Consider the following 21,455-nt stretch of genomic DNA (forward strand, 5'->3'; position numbering starts at 1 on the left):
TGCTCTGGATGATGTTGTTGACCTGACCCTGGTTCCAGCCTATGATGACGCTGAGTACTGGCAGGGTACTGTTAATAACACTGGGGGTAGCACCGCTTATCTGGCCCTCACTCAGACCAATGCTCTCGTTGCCGAGTGACTTGATGGTTTCCACGGACAAAGTGGGGAAGTTTGCCACAAGAGCTGCTGTGGCCTGAGTGAAGAGGAGGATTATGGGTAACTCACACTATTACTGAATGACTGATTATGGAACACAAATGGTGAGAAAATTAGCTTAACTGATCGATTTACCTCTGGACTAATTTGTTGGCACGATTTCTTGAGGCTGTCCAGGATTGTCTGACTGTCTGTAGCTTTCAGAGACACAAATGCAGAACCAGGAGCTCCACACAGGAGGACACCTGGCAAACTACACACAAACAGGTAAACGACTGAACAAGTAGATAAACAGATAATGTGTGGCAATAAACATAAGAGAATCGAAGGACAGGTTCTGTGTGGTTGACAAAATGTTTGTTGTATATTCTGAGAGGATTCTGAGAGGGTTGACGTTTGGATTCTGGATGTATAGCTGTGTGCTGTAGTATTTAGTGTGTAGTGTGGTACCTGAGGGGACTAAGTTTAGGATTCTGGATGTATAACTGTAGTATTTAGTGTGTAGAGTGGTACCTGAGGGGACTGAAGTTAGGATTCTGGATGTATAACTGTAGTTATTTAGTGTGTAGTGTGGTACCTGAGGGGACTGAGGTTAGGATTCTGGATGTATAACTGTAGTATTTAGTGTGTAGTGTGGTACCTGAGGGGACTGAGGTTAGGATTCTGGATGTATAGCTGTAGTATTTAGTGTGTAGTGTGGTACCTGAGGGGACTGAGGTTAGGATTCTGGATGTATAGCTGTGAGCCGTAGTATGTGGTGACGTTGGATGAAATCCCTGAGTTGTTAAAAAGCTGAATATTCTCTGAGTTTACCAGGAACACACCGATCTACAGAACACAATCAGACTCAGTAAGGTATAAGTAATGTTGCACCAATAACATTACTGTATTGGCATCAGTTCTGATACTGGCACTTAAACATGGTATCAATATCTGCAATAGAGAATACAGATATCATGAGGCACTTTCTGACACACATGTGCAATTAGGTGCACATAGATGGACCTTAACTGAAGCAGTGGCACAGCGGTCGCGTAGAATGGCAAGCAGTGGTAAATGTTCATTAATATTCATTAAAAAATATTGCCGGTATTTTAGGGGGGAGCTAGTAGTGGGAGGTATATTGCTTAGAATTCTTCTTAAAGTATTACCAGTTTGCCACGAATGAGCTGACCTACATTACAAATCACTGGTCAAATGTTATTCCCTGTAGCTGAATGTCAGTCTGGGATGTTTTAGTAATCCCTCATCTGCTGTTGTGTACTACTCACTTGAGTTAATGTTAGTCCAGGTTTTATTAAGGGCGTGAATGTTAGAGAGATGTTTGGAAAGGAACAGTCAGTCTCTTGGAGTAATGATAGTATGATGAGGAAAAGTCTGCCCTCATCATCTCTGGAGTTTCTTTTTTTCATAATGAAGGGTGGTGCTTTAGTGATTTCAATGCAGTAGTCACTTTTTTGATTTATTTGGATGAAATAAGTGTGTTTATAAAATGTTTACTTTTAAGCAGACGTGAGAGGGAGTTGTTGAGACCTTGAGCCACAATCAGACTTAGCATACTTTATTTTACCTGTAATTTTTCTGACTAATATTGCAACCTTGTTTTAAATTGTGATTGTATTCTATTAATTAAAATTCAGACCTGTTGTTTTGCCACGAAGACTATCCAATCCAATATCCAATTTTTCTTACTTGAGGCTTGACTCATGAATACTGTTTGCCAAACAGCCAGTAATGACTGTAGTATTTATTGAACTCCAGTAGAGTCTTATGCGATTGTACACGACATATGAATCGCCATTATCACCATTTTGCTGAGCCGGAGAAGCTGCTGTGTATATTGTTCAGTTCAGTTTTTCATATTTTACATGGAATTTTAAATGCCATTCATTCACACAGAACACAGTTTTGCCAAAATAAAATATTTAAAAAGTGCATTTGTGTAAATATCAGGATGTATAGGCTTATTAGGTTGGATAGAGTTAGTATCATTATTGGTGAATGCTTGAAGATCAGGTATCGGCATAAGTGTGCAGCTATGTCTGTGTGTTACCTGGCTGCTTGATACGAAGGACTGGAGGTCAGTGAGGGAGATGAAGGTGATGAAGAATCCAATGTTGTTGGCAAACCAGGCAGTGGAGTTCAGAAGGGGATTGGAGGAGTTATAGCAGCGGGGAGTCCCACCTGGAAGATACCACAAAAATACACATATAGACACATACATGAACGTAAACATGCGCAAAATAAAACATACAGTAATGTAGCTGTGCTTACCACTGCTGTTCAGATAAGCCTTTATAGAGCTGTACACAACAGCTGGAGTGAAATCAGTGGCTGAGTAATTATAGTTGTTCCCCAGGATTGAAACCCTGCTCACAAAATACAATGATGAGTAATTTCACTGAACTATTTTACAGAAAAAAAATGTGTTATTATTTGTGCTAAGAGAACAGTTTAACGCTACACCAAACAAAGACTCACAGTTTCCTGTATGACAGGCAGGATGCGCTGCTAAGCTGGGTGGGGCTGATGAGCTGAGAGCTGAGGAGGGGCAGGTACTGAGCCAGCCTGACATTAAACCACTGAGCCACCTCATCCTGAGACGAGGCGCTGAGAGCACGAGACCAAACGCACCCCAACATCTGTCTGCCCACAGCTGCAGAGACAACCGGCTCCTGCACAGAGAAACAGAGGGAGGAAAAAAAGAAAGAGAGAGAAAAGAGAGATTTACATATGGATCACTCCATTAAACGACTACCAGAGAGAGAAACTGAGTAAGAACCAGCAGAAATGAGTGAATGAAAAAGGACACAGCTGTACCGTCTGCAGGTACTGGTTGGTGCTGTTGTAGTTGTTGAGGAGTGTGCAGAGATCTGACCCGTTCCTGACTGTGTTCGGCCCATTCAGAAACTCATACAGTTCTCTTGGAGAGATGGAGCCCAACAGCTACAGACAAGAGAGGAGAGCAACTCAGTCAACTCAGTCTCACCATTGCTGAGAGTTCTCATGGCCACATTAGTAACAGTATTATGAATGACTCATTTGCTGTATTGCTGACTAGCAGTATCACTGAATGGCCCATTATACTGTTTTATTGCTTACCAATATTACAGAATGACTTACAGTTTGTATTACTGACTGGATGAATTACTGGATTACTTTATTATATTAGTAACTAGCAGTTTACTGATTCTTTAGCTATATTAACGATGGCCCAACAGTCGAAAGTGCATTAATGTAAAGCTTAATGTGGCCAAATTTGCTATCTTGCTTCCAAGCTGGAATAGTTAGTACCTCCTAAATTTTCTTCGGAATCAATAAAGTATCTATCTATCTATCTATCTATATGAGACATGACATGCCTTAATACATTTCTTTTCTTCAGTTTATTTATATGTATTTCCACCAACCTAACTGATGCGAGGACACTCCACTGCCATTCAGTTTGTTTTGAAATGTAAACGTAAAATTTTGAAAGCTAACAACCTTGGCACAAAAAAGTAACTGTGATCAGGTGATTATGTAATAACTGTGAGAGGCCTGCTCGTCAGCTGAACTTCCAGCTTCTAGCTAGATGTAAGTACCTCTTGCTGTCGGCTGGCTGGGATGAGGGACAAAAAGGTACTCAGGTCAGGAAATCCAAAACTGAGGAAGGAGCTCTTGAGGAAGACATAGAAGCTCCCGCCGCCATAGCAACCCAGACCATTCGGCCCTGTGGAGCATAAAACAGCCACAAAACAATCAAAACACTGTGTATTTAAATTTTTTAATTTGCACTCTGTGAGCATGAGAGTGTGCATGTTATACCAGTGAGGAGTTGCAGGATGTTGCTGAAGATCTGGGTCTGTGTGTCGTTGTTGAAAGATGATCTCAGAGAGTCCAAACTGCTCACTCTGTTACAGCACAGGAAAAAGTTAATCACACAATGCTAAACACCTGAGCTCTAAACAATCAGTGGAGATGAAGCACAGCATTTAAATCTGCTCAAATTTATTTAAAGAATTTCTTACGCTGTCTGGATGAGGTTGCAGCTTCTGCCTCTGATGATGTTGAAGTATGGTGTTACATCTGCAGAGGAGAGGCTGGAGAGGAGGGGCCTGAGCCGAACATTCACCCACTGCAGCACTTCTGAATCAGGCAGTGCTGCAGAGGACAGTCCACCTCTCACCAGAGCTGCCTGGAGGAAAGCTTCCTTCACCGCAGTGGAGTACAGCGATGCATTCCGCTGAGAAAAAAGACATTTTACCAAACATACAAAGAGAAGAGATTATATGTACCAAAACAGCACTACCTAAAGCACAGTCTACAACACCTGGCCAGCTTATTTGTTGCACCTACACTTTTGATTTTCTTTCACTAGATGCAAGGAGGCCAACAAAAACAGAACCATTATTCCTCCTCCACCAAACTTTACAGTCAACATCGTTGAAACCCACATTCGCATTTCAGACTGCCAGATGGAGGAGCGTGATTCATCACCCCAGAAGTTTTTTTTTCCACTCTGCTCCAGTTGATGCTCAGCATTGCACCTGGTGATCTTAGGCTGCTTGGCCACCATGGTTCACATAAAACCCAATCCATGAAGCTCCAGACGATCAGTGCTTGTTCTGAAAATGCTTCCAGAAGCAGTTTTGGACTTGATAGTGAGTATTGTGACCAATTTTTGACCTGTTTACACTCTTTCTGCTTTAGATCAATTCACTTCAGCGTAGATTCTAAAAGGTGCTGCATATGTCGAGTGGGGGAATAGTTAAATTGTGCAGTTGCAAATATGACAGTTGCAGTTTTCCTGTAAATAACTCTTTCCACTTCATCCCAAAAATGCTCAATAGGGCTGAAATCTAGGGACTGTGCAGGCCACCAAATCAATGAAAGCCAGCTGACATGTTCCTGAAACCATTAGGTGAGGATACGGAACTTAAAATGTGGCATAAATGTGGCTGGAAAATGTAGCTGAAAATGTCCATCCGAGTGTTGTTAGACTGGATAAACTGTAGTCAATAAAGCAAGTATGTTCTTGATTCGGTCCCTTAATGTGTACCAGGAAAACATTCCCCCATCATAGATAACACTGGCCTCACATCAAGCACAGTGACTGCATGGACTCCCATTGCTCCTGATTCTTCCATTTGCATGATGAAAAAGGACACTGGATTTGAATGTCCAGGCAGCTTCTGGCCAGTCCTCAGCAGTCCATTTGTCATACTCCTGTGACTACAGGAGAAGGCTTTCTCAAAGTTTACTTTTGGACCCCACATGGTTTCAGCTGCTGGAGCCCATTTTAGACTTAGTGGTATGTTCTGAGTAGGCTTTGGCAATATTTAATAATAAGTCTCATGACATTTTTTGGTTAGAAAATTGTGATTATTGATTATAACAAATACATGCAGTCCGCTGCAGCTTTGACCTATTTTCTATTCTATTTTAGTGTATCATCTTTTGAAAACTACTTCACTTGTTCTAATAAACATTACTGCAAACATATGCATTATTGAGCTCCTTCTGGTGTGGGTTCACAGTGACTTGCATGCTAATCCTCTCTCTCTCTTTCCCTCTCAAACAAAAAAAAAGAGTATTTGTGTGGCCACATACTTTTTAAACATGAACCCCAGTTTCACATTTACACATTTACAAGTTGTTAATATCCTCTAATTCTCTCTCATTCCTTTTTCTATGATCATCACCTTTTACACATCGCCATCTAGTCACTTGTCCATCATTGACAATTTTCGATTACTTCGGCCCATCGCTCTCATACTGAGATAGCATTATGCCGCTGTGTGGATTTTTATGTAATTATAGTTTGCTATGCGTTTTTGCTTGTTGCACTACTTTTTTTTAAATCTCTGGAAAAGAAAAGTACATGGAAAAGCAAAGTGCATGGAAAGCACAAGACAAAGTCATTTGTGAGATGCTAAAACCTCTATACCAAGTTTCAGTGCTTGAATTAACCACAAGATCTGGATGAACTATCAATGTGTGAGTGTCTGTCTAGAGAGCTATGAACATGCTATCTAACACAGAGACGTGATAAGTACCTGGATGCTAGAGTGAGGTTGTCAAAGAAGGAGGTGAATTGGTTCGGGACTGACAGCCGCCATCACAGTGTTTACATCCTGGGGACCACGAAGTCGAGTGGGGTCGGAGCAAAGTTCTGCCAACTGGGATGAAGTTAGAACCTCTGCTGCATTCACCTAAGAGAGAGAGAGTATGTGTGAGAGGAGAGAGAACCAGTTATGAGAGATAAAAGTGAGGGAAGTGTGGGAAGGAGTGAACGAAAATATCACACACTTCATAGATCATAGATCACTAGTTCTGCAACAAACAATCTTCAAGTAAAAGTACTTTGAACAACCGAAAAAGGTCAGCTTGTATAATCCTTCAACTCTAGGGTGTTTTTCCACTGCAAAACATACTGGAATCTTTGGCACCAGAAAACTGGAAATTTTTTCAATGGCCATCAGTTCAGTTGGTTTTCTAATGGGATCTACAGGTGTCCTACAGGAAAGTAGTGGCCTCTGATGGAAAGCATTATGCCAATTCCCATTAGAAAGCAACAACACCAGGTTAATGATCTAATGGTCTTTTTCTCAGCAGGATTTAGAACTTTTACTTTATAAAGAGTTTGCTATGGTGAGCTAGTTAAGCAGTTAATGCTAACACTACTAGCATTTATGCTTGCTTTTACAGAATGGGTGATTTTGCTCATATTTTCATGCTTGACAAAGAAAAAATAAACTTGTATTTCACACATGATTCCGTTCAACTGAAGACATTTGTGTGATTGTAGAGCAGTATATCATTTCATATCAGCTAAGAAGTATGTAATAAGCTAAGTAACAAAGTAACTAGCAAGCAATGTAGTTAATTTGCTGAATTAGATGCTTTAGTGTGGCATACAATTAGCAAAATCAATGATTCCCTGCTAGAAAACACAGTATAGACCATCATGGCTGGTCACCAGCAAAATCAGCATATGTTTTGCTGTGGATGCAGGTATGCTGGTCAGCAACAATGACAGTTGATATACTGATCACCAGCAAAAACAGCAAATGTTGTGTTTTGGATGCTGGTATGCTGGTCAACCAGCACTAGACCAGCATAAACCAGCATAGACCAGCTTAGACAAGCATGACATGCTTCATGAATGCACCACTGTAAATGCACACATTAGAATGTTGTGTAACTCACTCCATTGAAGTCACTCTTCAGACTGATGAAATCAGAAAATGAAGCAAAACTCCTGAATAGGCCAAAATTCTTCACCAGCCAGTCTGAGTCATTGCTCCCTGGCAGCACACAGGACTGACCTGAAGCATACCAGAGCATGTTACACAGACTGAATATTATTACATATAAAACATTACATTCAGTTAGTTTCATTCCACTGAACAAGTAAGTATTGTCACACAATATAAGACAAAAAGAAAATAAATGTTAATATGCCATTCTTTTTAATTACCTTTGAGGAAAGGCATGATGAAAGTATTGATGACAGATAATTTTTGCTGATCTTTCATGATTGGTTCTTGTGAACTAAATGCTTTTACCCTAGATTGGATAAGAAGAGATCAGATGTTGTGAAGGATTAGATTGCTTTTTCTTTAAAAACATTTGTAACATCTGTAATGTTCAACATTTCCACTATACATACTTACACAACTTGGTAGGTCTCACAGCTGAAGTTCTTAGAACTGAGAATGGAAAGGAAGTTTGCAGGCACTGATGATAAAAATGGTCTGAGCCTATTCTGGAACCACTGGGTGATGAAAACAGCATCCCTAAGCTGTGCAGAACTAAAGTTCTTGACTATCACATCTCCAATGGCATTAAGGAAAGATGGGTCAGGCAGAGAGATGCTGGGGGTCTGTAAGAGACAGTGGATATTTCAATGTACAATTCAGACAAAATGTTTAGTTTTATTGCAACACAAGTGAACATCCCATACCAAGCTGGAGTACTTATCCAGAGCTGCCGGGAGAGGTGCTGCAAACTTCTGGAGGAAAAGCATCCAAATTTCTTTAGAGTAGACCACACTGCTTGGCAGTTTGCATGTCAGTAGTGTGACGAGATCATCAGAGGACAAAGCAGCAACCTTAGGAGACTAGAACATACAAGCAAAGACAAAAGAAGAAGAAAGAATATAGGCAGGTGTATGACTGAAAACCTGATACCTAAAAAGATCAAACCTATGAATTTATTTATTTTTGCTTTATTCAAAAACTCACTGATGAACAGGCATATTCAGAGATGTTGAAGTTGCAGAGCCCAGCAGGTACGCTTCCAGACGAGAGCTGATTCTCGAGTGTATAACTGTGAAAACTTAATAATCTTATATTAATCTTTTTCGGGAATATCATCTTACTTTTAATTTCAACAAACATAGTTTACCTATTTACACCTTGACAAATGATCTGTGGTGCCATGGTAGTGGGAGTAGTGGTGGTGACACTGGTGATGGTGGCAGAGGAGGTAATTCCACCAGTGGTGATGATGGTACTTGCACCAGTGCTGACACTAGTGCTGGTAGTGACGGTGGCTGGTGTAGCATTGTTAGAGCTAATGGTAATTCCAGCTGTGGTAATGGCAATGGTAGGTGCATCAGTGGGAACAGGGGTATTTTTGCTTGGAAGTGTGGTGTTGAGACTCCTATTGGTGGTGCTGAGACTGGTGTTGTCACTAGTGCTAAGACTAGCAATGGTGATGGTAGTTTTTACACTGGCAGTAGGAGTGACATTGGTGTTGAAGCTTGCAGTGGTGGCACTGATGGTGGTGTTGACAACTTGGCCAGTTGTGGTATTGACAACGGGAGTACTGACACTAGAAATGGTGATGATGGGGCTGACAGTAGGACTGACAGTGTTGCTGTAGCTTGCAGTGGTAGCATGGATGGTGGAGTTGTTGACATTGCCAGTGGAGGTGTTAAGAGTGGCATGGCTGACAGTGGCAAGGGCGATGGTGGTGTATACAATGGCAGGGGGACTAATGCTGGTGTTCTGACTTGAAATAGTTGCACTGACATTGGTGTTGTTAAAATTACTAGTTGTGGTATTAACACTGGCAGTGCTGGCACTAGCAAAGGTGATGTTCTGGCTTGTAGTGCTGGCACTGATGGTGGTGGTGTTGACATTGCCAGTTGTGGTGTAAACAGAGGCAGTGCTGGCACTAGCAAGGATGACAGTGCTGTTGAACCTGGCAGTGGGAGTGATGGTGGTGCTGAGGCTTGCAGTGGTGGCACTGGTGTTGGTGTTGTCCACATTACCAGTTGTAGTGTTAAAAGTGGGAGTGTTGACACTAGCAATAGTGATAGTGGTGTTTAAACTGGCAGTGGAAGTGGCAATGGTGTTGAGGCTTGCAGTGGTGGCGCTGATGCTAGTGTTGTTGGCATTGCCAGGTGTGATGTTAACAGTGGCAGTCCTCACACTAGCAGTGGTGATGTTGGTGTTTACACTGGCAGTGGTAGTGACATAGGTGTTGATGTATGCAGTGCTAGCACTAAAGGTGGTGTTCCCAACATTGCCGGTTGTGGTGTTCATAGTGGCAGTGCTGACATGTGCAATGGGGATGGAGGTGTTTGCAATTGCAGTGGGACTGACAGTGGTGTTCTGGCTTGCAGTGGTGGAAATAATGGTGGTGTTGTCGACCTTGCCAATTGTAGTAATAAGAGTGGGAGTGCTGCCACTAGCAATATTGATGGTTGTGTTGAAATTGACAGTGGGACTGACACTGGTGTTGAGGCTTGCATTGGTGGCACTAATGGTGGTGTTAGCATTGCCAGTTCTGGAGGTAACAGTGGCACTGCTGACATCAGCAATGGTGATGGTGGTGTTTACAATGGCAGGGGTAATAATGCTGGAGTTCTGACTTGCAATATTTGCACTGACATTGGTGTTGTTAACATTACTAGTTGTGGTATTAACACTGGCAGTGCTGATACTAGCAAAGGGGATTGTGGTGTTTACACTGGCACTGGGTGTGGCATAGATTTTGAGACTTGAAGTGGTGGCACTAATGGTGGTGTTCTCCACATTAGCAATTGTGGTGTTAAGAGTGGTATTGCTGATATGTTCAATACTGATGGTGGTGTTTACACTGGCAGTGGGACTAACAGTGATGTTCTGGCTTGTAGTGCTGGCACTGATGTTGGTGGTGTTGACATTGCCAGTTGTGGTGTAAACAGAAGCAGTACTATCACTAGCAAAGACGACAGTGCTGTTGAACCTGGCAGTGGGACTGACGGTGGTGTTGAGGTATGCAGTGTTGGCACTAAAAGTGGTGTTCTCAGCATTGCCAGTTGTGGAGTTCATAGTGGGAGTGCTGACATGTGCAATGGGGATGGAGGTGTTTACAATTGCAGTGGGATGGACAGTGGAGTTCTGGCTTGCAGCGGTGGAAATAATGGTGGTGTTGTCAACATTGCCAGTTGTGGTAATAAGAGTGGGAGTGCTGACACCAGCAATAGTGACAGTGGTGTTGAAACTGACATTGGAAGTGACACTGGTGTTGAGGCTTGCAGTGGTGGCACTAATGGTGGTGTTGTTGACATTGCCAGTTGTGGTGTTAAGAGGGGCAGTACTGATATTAGAAAAGGTGACAGTGGTGCTGAACCTGGCAGTGGGACTGACAGTGGTGCTCTGGCTTGCAGTGGTGGCACTTATGGTGATGTTGTCAACATTGCCTGTTGTGGTGTTAAGAGTGGTAGTGCTGCCACTAGCAATAGGGATGGTGGCATTGAAACCGACAGTGGGAGGGACATTGATGCTGTGGCTTGCAGTGGTGGCACCAATGGTGATGTTGTTCACATTGACATTTGTGGTGTTAATAGAGGCAGTGCTGACCCTTGCAGTGGTTATGGTCATGTTTACACTAGCATTAGGACTGACAGTGATATTTTGGCTTGCAGTGGTGGCACTGATGGTGGTGTTATTGATATTCCCATTTGTGGTGATAACAGTGTTGCCACTAGCAAAAGCCATGGTGGAGTTGAACGCAGCAGTGGGAGTGACAGTGGTGCTGAGGCTTGCATTTGTGGCACTGATGTTGGTGTTGTTGAAATTGCCAGTTGTGTTGTTAAAAGTGGCAGTGCTGACACTAGCAATGGTGGTGATGGTGTTTAGACTGGCAATGGAATTGACATTGATGTTGGCGCTTGCAGTCGTTGCACTGATGTTGGCGTTGACATTGCTATGCGTTATGTTCAGAGGGGCTGTGCTGACACTAGCAATGGTGATAGTGGCAGTGGATGTGACATTGGTGTTGAGGCTTGCAGTGGTCGCAGTGATGGTGTTGTTGTTGACATTTGTGGTGTTAAAAAAAGTTGCAGTGCTGACACTAGCAGTGGTGGTGATGTGTAGATTGGCAGTGGGATTGACAGTGTTGTTCTGGCTTGCAGTATTGGCACTGACACTGATGTTATTGATATTACCAGTTGTTGTATTGACAATGGCTGAACTCACATTAGCAGTGGTGATAGTAGTGTTTACACTGGCAGTGGAAGTGACATTGGTGTTGAGGCTTGCAGTATTGGCACTGATGCTGGTGATGTCCACACTGCCAGTTGTGGTGTTACGAGTGGCAGTGCTGACACTAGCAATGGTGTTGTTGTTGTTTAGACTGTCAGTGGGACTGACAGTGGTGTTCTGGCTTGCCACAGTGGCACTGACAGTGGTGTTGTTGACATAACCAGTTGTGGTACTGACAATGGGAGTACTGACACTAGCAAAGGTGATGGTGGTGTTTACACTGGCAGTGGGAGTGACACTTGTGTTGAGTATTGCAGTTGTAGCACTGATGCTGGTGTTCTCACCATTGCCAGTTGTAGTGTTACGAGTGGCAGTGCTGATATTAGCAATGATGAGGGTGGTGTTGACACTGGGAGCTGGAGTGACATTAGTATTGAGGCTTGCAGTGTTGGCACTGATGCTGGTGATGTCCACACTGCCAGTTGTGGCAGTGCTGACACTAGCAATGGTGTTGTTGTTGTTTAGACTGGCAGTGGGACTGACAGTGGTGTTCTGGCTTGCCACAGTGGCACTGACACTGGTGTTGATGACATAACCAGTTGTGGTACTGACAATGGAAGTACTGACACTAGCAATGGCAATGGTGGTGTTTACACTGGCAGTGGGAGTGACACTCGTGTTGAGTATTGCATTATTGGCACTGATGCTGGTGTTATCGTTATTGCCAGTTGTGGTGTTACGAGTGGCAGTGCTGACATTAGCAATGGTGAGGGTGGTGTTGACACTGGGAGCCGGAGTGATATTGGTGTTGGAGCTTGCAGTCGTAGCACTGATGGTGGTATTGACGTTGCTATGTGTGATGTTTAGTGGGGCTGTGCTGACACTAGCAATGGTGATAGAGGCAGTGGATGTGACATTGGTGTTGAGGCTTGCAGTGGTTGCAGTGATGGTGTTGTTGTCGACATTTGTGGTGTTAAAAAAAGTTGCAGTGCTGACACTAGCAGTGGTGGTGATGTGTAGATTGGCAGTGGGATTGACAGTGTTGTTCTGGCTTGCAGTATTGGCACTGACACTGATGTTATTGATATTACCAGTTGTGTTATTGACAATGGCTGAACTCACACTAGCAGTGGTGATAATAGTGTTTACACTGGCAGTGGAAGTGACATTGGTGTTGAGGCTTGCAGCGTTGGCACTGATGCTGGTGATGTCCACACTGCCAGTTGTGGTGTTATGAGTGGCAGTGCTGACACTAGCAATGGTGTTGTTGTTTAGACTGGCAGTGGGACTGACAGTGGTGTTCTGGCTTGCCATAGTGGCACTGACACTGGTGTTGTTGACATAAGCAGTTGTGGTACTGACAATGGAAATACTGACACTAGCAAGGGTGGAAGTGGCGTTTACACTGGCAGTGGGAGTGACACTCGTGTTGAGTATTGCAGTGTTGGCACTGATGCTGGTGTTATCGCCATTGTCAGTTGTGGTGTTACGAGTGGCAGTGCTCAGACTAGCAATGGTGTTGTTGTTGCTTAGACTGGCAGTGGGACTGACAGTGGTGTTCTGGCTTGCCACTGTGGCACTGACACTGGTGTTGTTGACATAACCATTTGTGGTACTGACAATGGACGTGCTGACACTAGCAAAGGCAATGGTGGTGTTTACACTGGCAGTGGGAGTAACACTCATGTTGAGTATTGCAGTTGTAGCACTGATGCTGGTGTTATTGCCATTGCCAGTTATGGTGTCATGAGTGGCAGTGCTGACACTACCAATGGTGTTGTTGTTGTTTAGACTGTCAGTGGGACTGACAGTGGTGTTCTGGCTTGCCACTGTGGCACTGACACTGGTGTTGTTGACATAACCATTTGTGGTACTGACAATGGAAGTACTGACACTAGCAAAGGCAATGGTGGTGTTTACACTGGCAGTGGGAGTGACGCTTGTGTTGAGTATTGCAGTTGTAGCACTGATGCTGGTGTTCTCACCATTGCCAGTTGTGGTGTTACGAGTGGCAGTGCTGACACTAGCAAAGGTGATGGTGGCGTTTACACTGGCAGTGGGAGTGACACTTGTGTTGAGTATTGCAGTTGTGGGACTGATAGTGGTGTTATCCACATTGCCAGTTGTGGTGTTTCGAGTAGCAGTGCTGACACTCAGAATGGTAATGGTTGTGTTGAAACTGGCAGTGGGTGCGACTGAGGTGTTGTTGCTTGCAGTGGTGGCACTGATGCTGGTGATGTCCACACTGCCAGTTGTGGTGTTACGAGTGGCAGTGCTGACACTAGCAATGGTGTTGTTGTTGCTTGGACTGGCAGTGGCACTGACACTGGTGTTGTTGACATAACCAGTTGTGGTACTGACAATGGAAGTACTGACACTAGCAAAGGCAATGGTGGTGTTTACACTGGCAGTGGGAGTGACGCTTGTGTTGAGTATTGCAGTTGTAGCACTGATGCTGATGTTCTCACCATTGCCAGTTGTGGTGTTACGAGTGGCAGTGCTGAGACTAGCAAAGGTGATGGTGGCGTTTACACTGGCAGTGGGAGTGACACTTGTGTTGAGTATTGCAGTTGTGGCACTGATGCTGGTGTTCTCACTATTGCCAGTTGTGGTGTTACGAGTGGCAGTGCTGATATTAGCAATGGTGAGGGTGGTGTTGACACTGGGAGCCAGAGTGACATTGGTGTTGAGGCTTGCAGTGTTGGCACTGATGCTGGTGATGTCCACACTGCCAGTTGTGGTGTCACGAGTGGCAGTGCTGACACTAGCAATGGTGTTGTTGTTGCTTGGACTGGCAGTGGCACTGACACTGGTGTTGTTGACATAACCAGTTGTGGTACTGACAATGGAAGTACTGACACTAGCAAAGGCAATGGTGGTGTTTACACTGGCAGTGGGAGTGACGCTTGTGTTGAGTATTGCAGTTGTAGCACTGATGCTGATGTTCTCACCATTGCCAGTTGTGGTGTTACGAGTGGCAGTGCTGAGACTAGCAAAGGTGATGGTGGCGTTTACACTGGCAGTGGGAGTGACACTTGTGTTGAGTATTGCAGTTGTGGCACTGATGCTGGTGTTCTCACTATTGCCAGTTGTGGTGTTACGAGTGGCAGTGCTGATATTAGCAATGGTGAGGGTGGTGTTGACACTGGGAGCCAGAGTGACATTGGTGTTGAGGCTTGCAGTGTTGGCACTGATGCTGGTGATGTCCACACTGCCAGTTGTGGTGTTACGAGTGGCAGTGCTGACACTAGCAATGGTGTTGTTGTTGCTTAGATTGGCAGTGGGACTGACAGTGGTGTTCTGGCTTGCCACAGTGGCACTGACACTGGTGTTGATGACATAACCAGTTGTGGTACTGGCAATGGGAGTACTGACACTAGCAAAGGCAATGGTGGTGTTTACACTGGCAGTGGGAGTGACACTTGTGTTGAGTATTGCATTATTTGCACTGATGCTGGTGTTATCGCCATTGCCAGTTGTGGTGTTAAAAGTGGCAGTGCTGACATTAGCAATGGTGAGGGTGGTGTTGACACTGGGAGCCGGAGTGACATTGGTGCTGGCGCTTGCAGTCATAGCACTGATGGTGGCATTGACGTTACTATGTGTTATGTTCAGAGGGGCTGTGCTGACACTAGCAATGGTGATAGAGGCAGTGGATGTGACATTGGTGTTGAGGCTTGCAGTGGTTGCAGTCATGGTGTTGTTGTCGACATTTGTGGTGTTAAAAAAAGTTGCAGTGCTGACACTAGCAGTGGTGGTGATGTGTAGATTGGCAGTGGGATTGACAGTGTTGTTCTGGCTTGCAGTATTGGCACTGACACTGATGTTATTGATATTACCAGTTGTGTTATTGACAATGGCTGAACTCACACTAGCAGTGGTGATAATAGTGTTTACACTGGCAGTGGAAGTGACATTGGTGTTGAGGCTTGCAGCGTTGGCACTGATGCTGGTGATGTCCACACTGCCAGTTGTGGAATTACGAGTGGGAGTGCTGACACTAGCAATGGTGTTGTTGTTGTTTAGACTGGCAGTAGGACTGACAGTGGTGTTCTGGCTTGCCATAGTGGCACTGACACTGGTGTTGTTGACATAACCAGTTGTGGTACTGACAATGGAAGTACTGACACTAGCAAAGGCGGTAGTGGCGTTTACACTGGCAGTGGGAGTGACACTCGTGTTGAGTATTGCAGTGTTGGCACTGATGCTGGTGTTATCGCCATTGTCAGTTGTGGTGTTACGAGTGGCAGTGCTGAGACTAGCAGTGGTGTTGTTGTTGCTTAGACTGGCAGTAGGACTGACAGTGGTGTTCTGGCTTGCCACAGTGGCACTGACACTGGTGTTGTTGACATAACCATTTGTGGTACTGACAATGGAAGTACTGACACTAGCAGAGGCAATGGTGGTGTTTACACTGGCAGTGGGAGTGACACTTGTGTTGAGTATTGCAGTTGTAGCACTGATGCTGGTGTTATTGCCATTGCCAGTTATGGTGTCATGAGTGGCAGTGCTGACACTAGCAATGGTGATGGTAGCGTTTACACTGGCAGTGGGAGTGACACTCGTGTTGAGTATTGCAGTGGTGGCACTGATGCTGGTGTAATGGCCATTGCCAGTTGTGGTGTTACTAGTGGCAGTGCTGACATTAGCAATGGTGAGGGTGGTGTTGACACTGGCAGCTGGAATGACATTGGTGTTGAGGCTTGCAGTGTTGGCACTGATGCTGGTGATGTCCACCTTGCCAGTTGTTGTGTTAAGAGTGGCAGTGCTGACATTAACAATGGTGAGGGTGGTGTTACCACTGGGAGCCGGAGTGACATTGGTGTAGGCGCTTGCATTCGTAGCACTGATGGTGGCATTGACGTTGCTATGTGTGATGTTTAGTGGGGCTGTGCTGACACTAGCAATGGTGATAGTGGCAGTGGATGTGACCTTGGTGTTGAGGCTTGCAGTGGTCGCAGTTATGGTGTTGTTGTCGACATTTGTGGTGTTAAAAAAAGTTGCAGTGCTGACACTAGCAGTGGTGGTGATGTGTAGATTGGCAGTGGGATTGACAGTGTTGTTCTGGCTTGCAGTATTGGCACTGACACTGATGTTATTGATATTACCAGTTGTTGTATTGACAATGGCTGAACTCACACTAGCAGTGGTGATAGTAGTTTTTACACTGGCAGTGGAAGTGACATTGGTGTTGAGGCTTGCAGTGTTGGCACTGATGCTGTTGATGTCCACACTGCCAGTTGTGGTGTTATGAGTGGCAGTGCTGACACTAGCAATGGTGTTGTTGTTGCTTAGACTGTCAGTGGGACTGACAGTGGTGTTCTGGCTTGCCACAGTGGCACTGACAGTGGTGTTGCTGACATAACCAGTTGTGGTACTGACAATGGGAGTACTGACACTAGCAAAGGTCATTGTGGCGTTTATACTGGCAGTGGGAGTGATACTTGTGTTGAGTATTGCGGTTGTGGCACTGATGCTGGTGTTATCGCCATTGCCAGTTGTGGTGTTTCTAGTGGCAGTGCTGACATTAGCCATGGTGAGGGTGGTGCTGACACTGGCAGCTGGAGTGACATTGGTGTTGAGGCTTGCAGTGTTGGCACTGATGCTGGTAATGTCCACATTTCCAGTTGTGGTGTTACGAGTGGCAGTGCTGAGATTAGCAATGGGGTTGTTGTTGTTTGGACTGGCAGTGGCACTGACACTGGTGTTGATGACATAACCAGTTGTTGTACTGACAATGGAAGTACAGACACTGTACTTAGAAATTGTGTCATAGAAATTGTGATCAAAAACATGAAAATTGACATAAAATACCATTCAATATTTTGACAAATCAAAAACAAAAAAGATCACGCACCTGGAGTCTGGACTGCATGTCACTGGACTCAATGTTCCTGGGGTGGTTATACATTTTTTTTAACTATTACAAATGCATTTCATTGTTTGTGATTTAAACTGTTTCACAGTAATATAGAAAACACCAGTGGTGGTCAAACTCCATAAAAAATTAGAAGGTTAAGTTACCATTTACTCTACAAAAATAGCTCAAATATAAGTTAAACTATTTGTTCTATGGTATGCTTATTATATTGATGTCATCTATGTGTGCCAAACTTATTTGATGAGGCCTCTCCCTTTTTAACTGTGATCTTTAGGAATTGGCCTGTCTTCATGATTCTATTCCTATGGTGAGAGATCACAACCTTCAACATGGACAAAGGCTTGTCTGACATAGCAACAGTAATCAAGAGGAAAGGGACTCAACAAAGGGTAAATTCTCATATCAGAAACATGACCTGTACAGTGCAAAATAGGTGGAAAAGCCCCTTAAGAGTAATGACCATTTTACTGTAAAACTAACAGGTACAGGATGATGATGAATAAACCTGCAAATAACTAAAACGGAATGCCAATTAATTCTGTTTTTATACCACAAATACACAGAAAAATGCCCCTCTACCTGGGATAAAACGTCCCTCTGATGAATCTTTAATCAATTTTTCAATTCTGTAGAACCTAGCTGACAATCTAATGGAATTTATATTTTAAACATTTTTTGCAAAATTTATATTAAAAAAATCTTGGCTATATGTTTTCACTGATTCCTCACCCATTATAAAATCCTATTATAACAGTTTTAGCAGTATTAGTGGCTTTATTAAATGTTTAACTACTCTTACCATTGCCAGTGGTTGAATTGCACTGAAAGAAAGCACAACAAAAATATGACTTGTACAGTTTGCCTTTATTTAGTTATTCTTCATGTTAAGTATATGAACATGTAATAAAAGCATTTTTACGTTTAGATAGACATTTAGACAGAGAGATGGTCTTACCTGTGCTCTGACCAGAACTGACCAGCATCCTAGGCAGAAAAAATGTCATTACTATTTGTGATAATTTAGAGTGTCTCTACATTCTTATTTTTACATTCATGACAAATATCCTGTGACTTTCACTTGCTCTGTTGATTCATACCACCCAGGACAGCTTTACTGCATTTGTCCCTGTTTGATGAAGTGAAAATGTTGGCTGATGTTTCTCACCTATCCAGAGAGCAGAAAGGATGAAAGCTCTGCTGCTGATGATGTTTCCTCTCATTTTAGTTTCAAAACTGTCAACAGCTCATTGTTCACTAATCCTAAAGGAAACGGGAGAGAAAATGCAAATGTAAGGAAGCCTGTCACGCTTCCCTCCGTTCCCACTGTCTCTGCCTCCCAGCCTCCAAACTCCATTTCCCAGAACCCCACTCCCGATCACATGACTCTCTAATGTTCTGCCTCACCTGACTACTGATCGCTCTCACCTGTTCTTTGTTTTGTTTACCTGTTAGTATATAAGCTTTAGCTTTAGCTTAGTTCAGTGCTAAGTAATGGCTTTGTTATCAGAGCCTTACTGAGCCTTCCATTTTGTCTGTTTGCTATTTTGTGCATGAATCTTGCTTTGTTTTCTTTGACCTTGCCTTTTTGCCTTGCCCTCTCAGTATTGTTGTAAGTTCTGGTTTGACCCTGTTTCTGTTTTGTGGACATTGCTTTTTGGACTCTCTTCACATTTCCTGTTTTGGTGTACTGGTTTTTGACATTGGACTGGCTGACCTTGATTACGGATTCTCCCTTTGTTAATAAACCCTTTTTACCTAAGCGTGGTTTGTGAGCGTCTGAATTCTGTCTGAGCCTGACAAAGCCCTTTCAATAAGCTGACTCAACAGCCATTTCTGTTTTATTTAGCACAAAAACCAAAACCCACAAAAAAAAGATACAAAAAACAAAGCCCTTCTGGCAAATCTCACATTAATTTGTCATCTGAATTTTACAAAATGAATAAATTAATTAAAATGAAATTGATGCCTTGATCAATTGATGGCTAATAGATTCTATGTCATTTGAATAATCTTAGTCACATCAAGTATGTTTCAAGTATTACATTCTGAGTAGGTTTCCTCAGCAGGTATTAGGCCTAGCCCTGGACTACACAGCATTCTAAATAGATTTTATATTGAAAAGAAATATTACTGAGGACTAGGTTTAGTCCCTGTCTGGGAAAGATCATAAACCTGGAAACATAAACCTAAAGAATCATAAACCTGAACTATAAAAAAATCACCACTGACATTGTAATTTACTGCAAGCATGTTAAAGTGGGTTCCTTCTGGGCCAAAGCTCTGGATTCCACTCATGAAGACCACACTAATTCACTGATGCATTCAATCAGGCTGAAGGCCTCACTAATCCAGTGAATGTCTAGAATCTACTTGGCATTTCAGTGTAATTTAGTTAGACTGTCTTGGAATTTGGTATCGTGTTACCCAAAATAAATATCTGGAGCTTGTTCCTCATAATTGCCTGGTTAATATGTAGAACTTAGGGAATTGTAAAGAAAAGCACAACGCAGTAATGCATATCTACAGTACCTTACTAGCAATAACTTTTACAGCATTTTTTACAGTGTAATAACATATTGCCTTCATCACTGGAAAGATTGTTGTCAGTTCATTTACTCTTGTTCTTTTAACATAATTTGGAGCCATGGATTCCCTACAGCATGATTCAATGACAACTAATTCCTGCCAAGTCACCGTCAGAGTTACTGAGAAAATACTGAGAAAATCAGAAAATAAACAATGGAATCAATGGGATATTTTCATACATTTTCAAACATATTTGATGAATACATTCACTTTTGTATGGTACATTTCTATGTGCAGTATATCCCCATATACTTTAAAATAAATGAATTTGAACATTTTTTTGCTTAATTTTGCAATATGTTCTGAAAAACATTTTAATGTTTGAATTCATGGTATTTTAGTATGGATTGCAATGTATTTTTCATGTATTTCAAATATACAAAAATATATGTCCACATATTTTTTTCCATATGGGATTCTTGTCAACATATACAGACAGGATGCTCTGTGTTCTGATGAAGGTGCCAGAAGATGAGACATTTCTGAAGTTAAAATGATTTGTTTTGAATTCACTGTGTATTGAAGTGATGTTTGTGAGTTTGCACCCGTCTAAAGCCTGAAAGTTTAATTTCCTAAAAGCAAGAAGGAACTGTATTACTGTATTTATGACTATGTATTAACATATGCATATACAGTCATAAATAGTCATACAGTTCCTCCTAGCTTTCAGGAAATGAAACTTTCAGCCTCAGATGGGTGTGAACTCACAAACATCCCTTCAATACGTGGTGTGTTCAAAACATATTTATTAAATACAGAAGTTGGTGTTTGTAATTTAGTATACGTTACTGATCACACTTTAGATCTCAGGCACCAACCCCAGGAAAACGTGCTCCCACCAAGGGGTTGGTTACAAAATTGTTCGTTACCTGTGACCCTGTGCTGCCTCAATTCTATTCATGCTTTTTCAGCCTTTGACTTTGGAGCCGAAGGCAATTTTATCCAGCAGTCTCTAGCTTATTGAGGGTGCTATTCCTCCTAGATCTGGAATATATCCTTTTACGCAAGCAGAGGTGAAGGCCATGGGGAAAAATGTTGAGGAGGCTCTAGCGCAGGGATTTATTTATCCTTTTACCTCAACAGCAGATGCTGGCTTCTTTGTGAAAAAGAAGGATGGTGGGCTCAGTTTTGATTACACAGGTCTTAATCAGGTCACTAGAAGTTATCCTTATCCTGGGCCTTTAGTTCTGGTAACTTTAGAACAGCTTAGATGTGCTACCATCTTCACTATATTGGAACTGTGTAGTGCATACAGCCTTGTTAGAATTAGGAAGGGTGATAAGTGAAAGACTGCTTTCATTACCATTAGAGGGCACTACAAATAATTAGTAATAATGCTGTTCGGTCTGGCTTTCAAGCTTTCATCAACG

At 43.0% G+C, this 21,455-nt stretch overlaps 1 protein-coding gene and 1 long non-coding RNA gene across 2 annotated transcripts; both read right to left on the reverse strand.

Annotated features, from left to right (window-relative positions):
* Positions 1-2,319: 2,319 nt before the first annotated feature.
* On the reverse strand, positions 2,320-2,790 carry LOC118798381. Its single transcript, XR_005005999.1, has 3 exons — positions 2,638-2,790; positions 2,431-2,525; positions 2,320-2,340 (listed from the first exon to the last, which is right to left on the reverse strand). It is a non-coding gene; the product is annotated as an uncharacterized LOC118798381 (long non-coding RNA).
* A 5,753-nt stretch (positions 2,791-8,543) lies between these two features.
* Positions 8,544-20,986, reverse strand: LOC118797678 (mucin-17-like). Its single transcript, XM_036556953.1, has 2 exons — positions 20,955-20,986; positions 8,544-17,349 (listed from the first exon to the last, which is right to left on the reverse strand). The coding sequence occupies exons 1-2, from the start codon at positions 20,984-20,986 to the stop codon at positions 8,544-8,546; spliced, it is 8,838 nt and encodes a 2,945-aa protein (XP_036412846.1).
* Positions 20,987-21,455: the final 469 nt, after the last annotated feature.

Source organism: Colossoma macropomum, unplaced genomic scaffold (genome assembly GCF_904425465.1).
Source record: "Colossoma macropomum unplaced genomic scaffold, Colossoma_macropomum, whole genome shotgun sequence".
NCBI classification, from domain to species: Eukaryota; Metazoa; Chordata; class Actinopteri; order Characiformes; family Serrasalmidae; genus Colossoma; species Colossoma macropomum.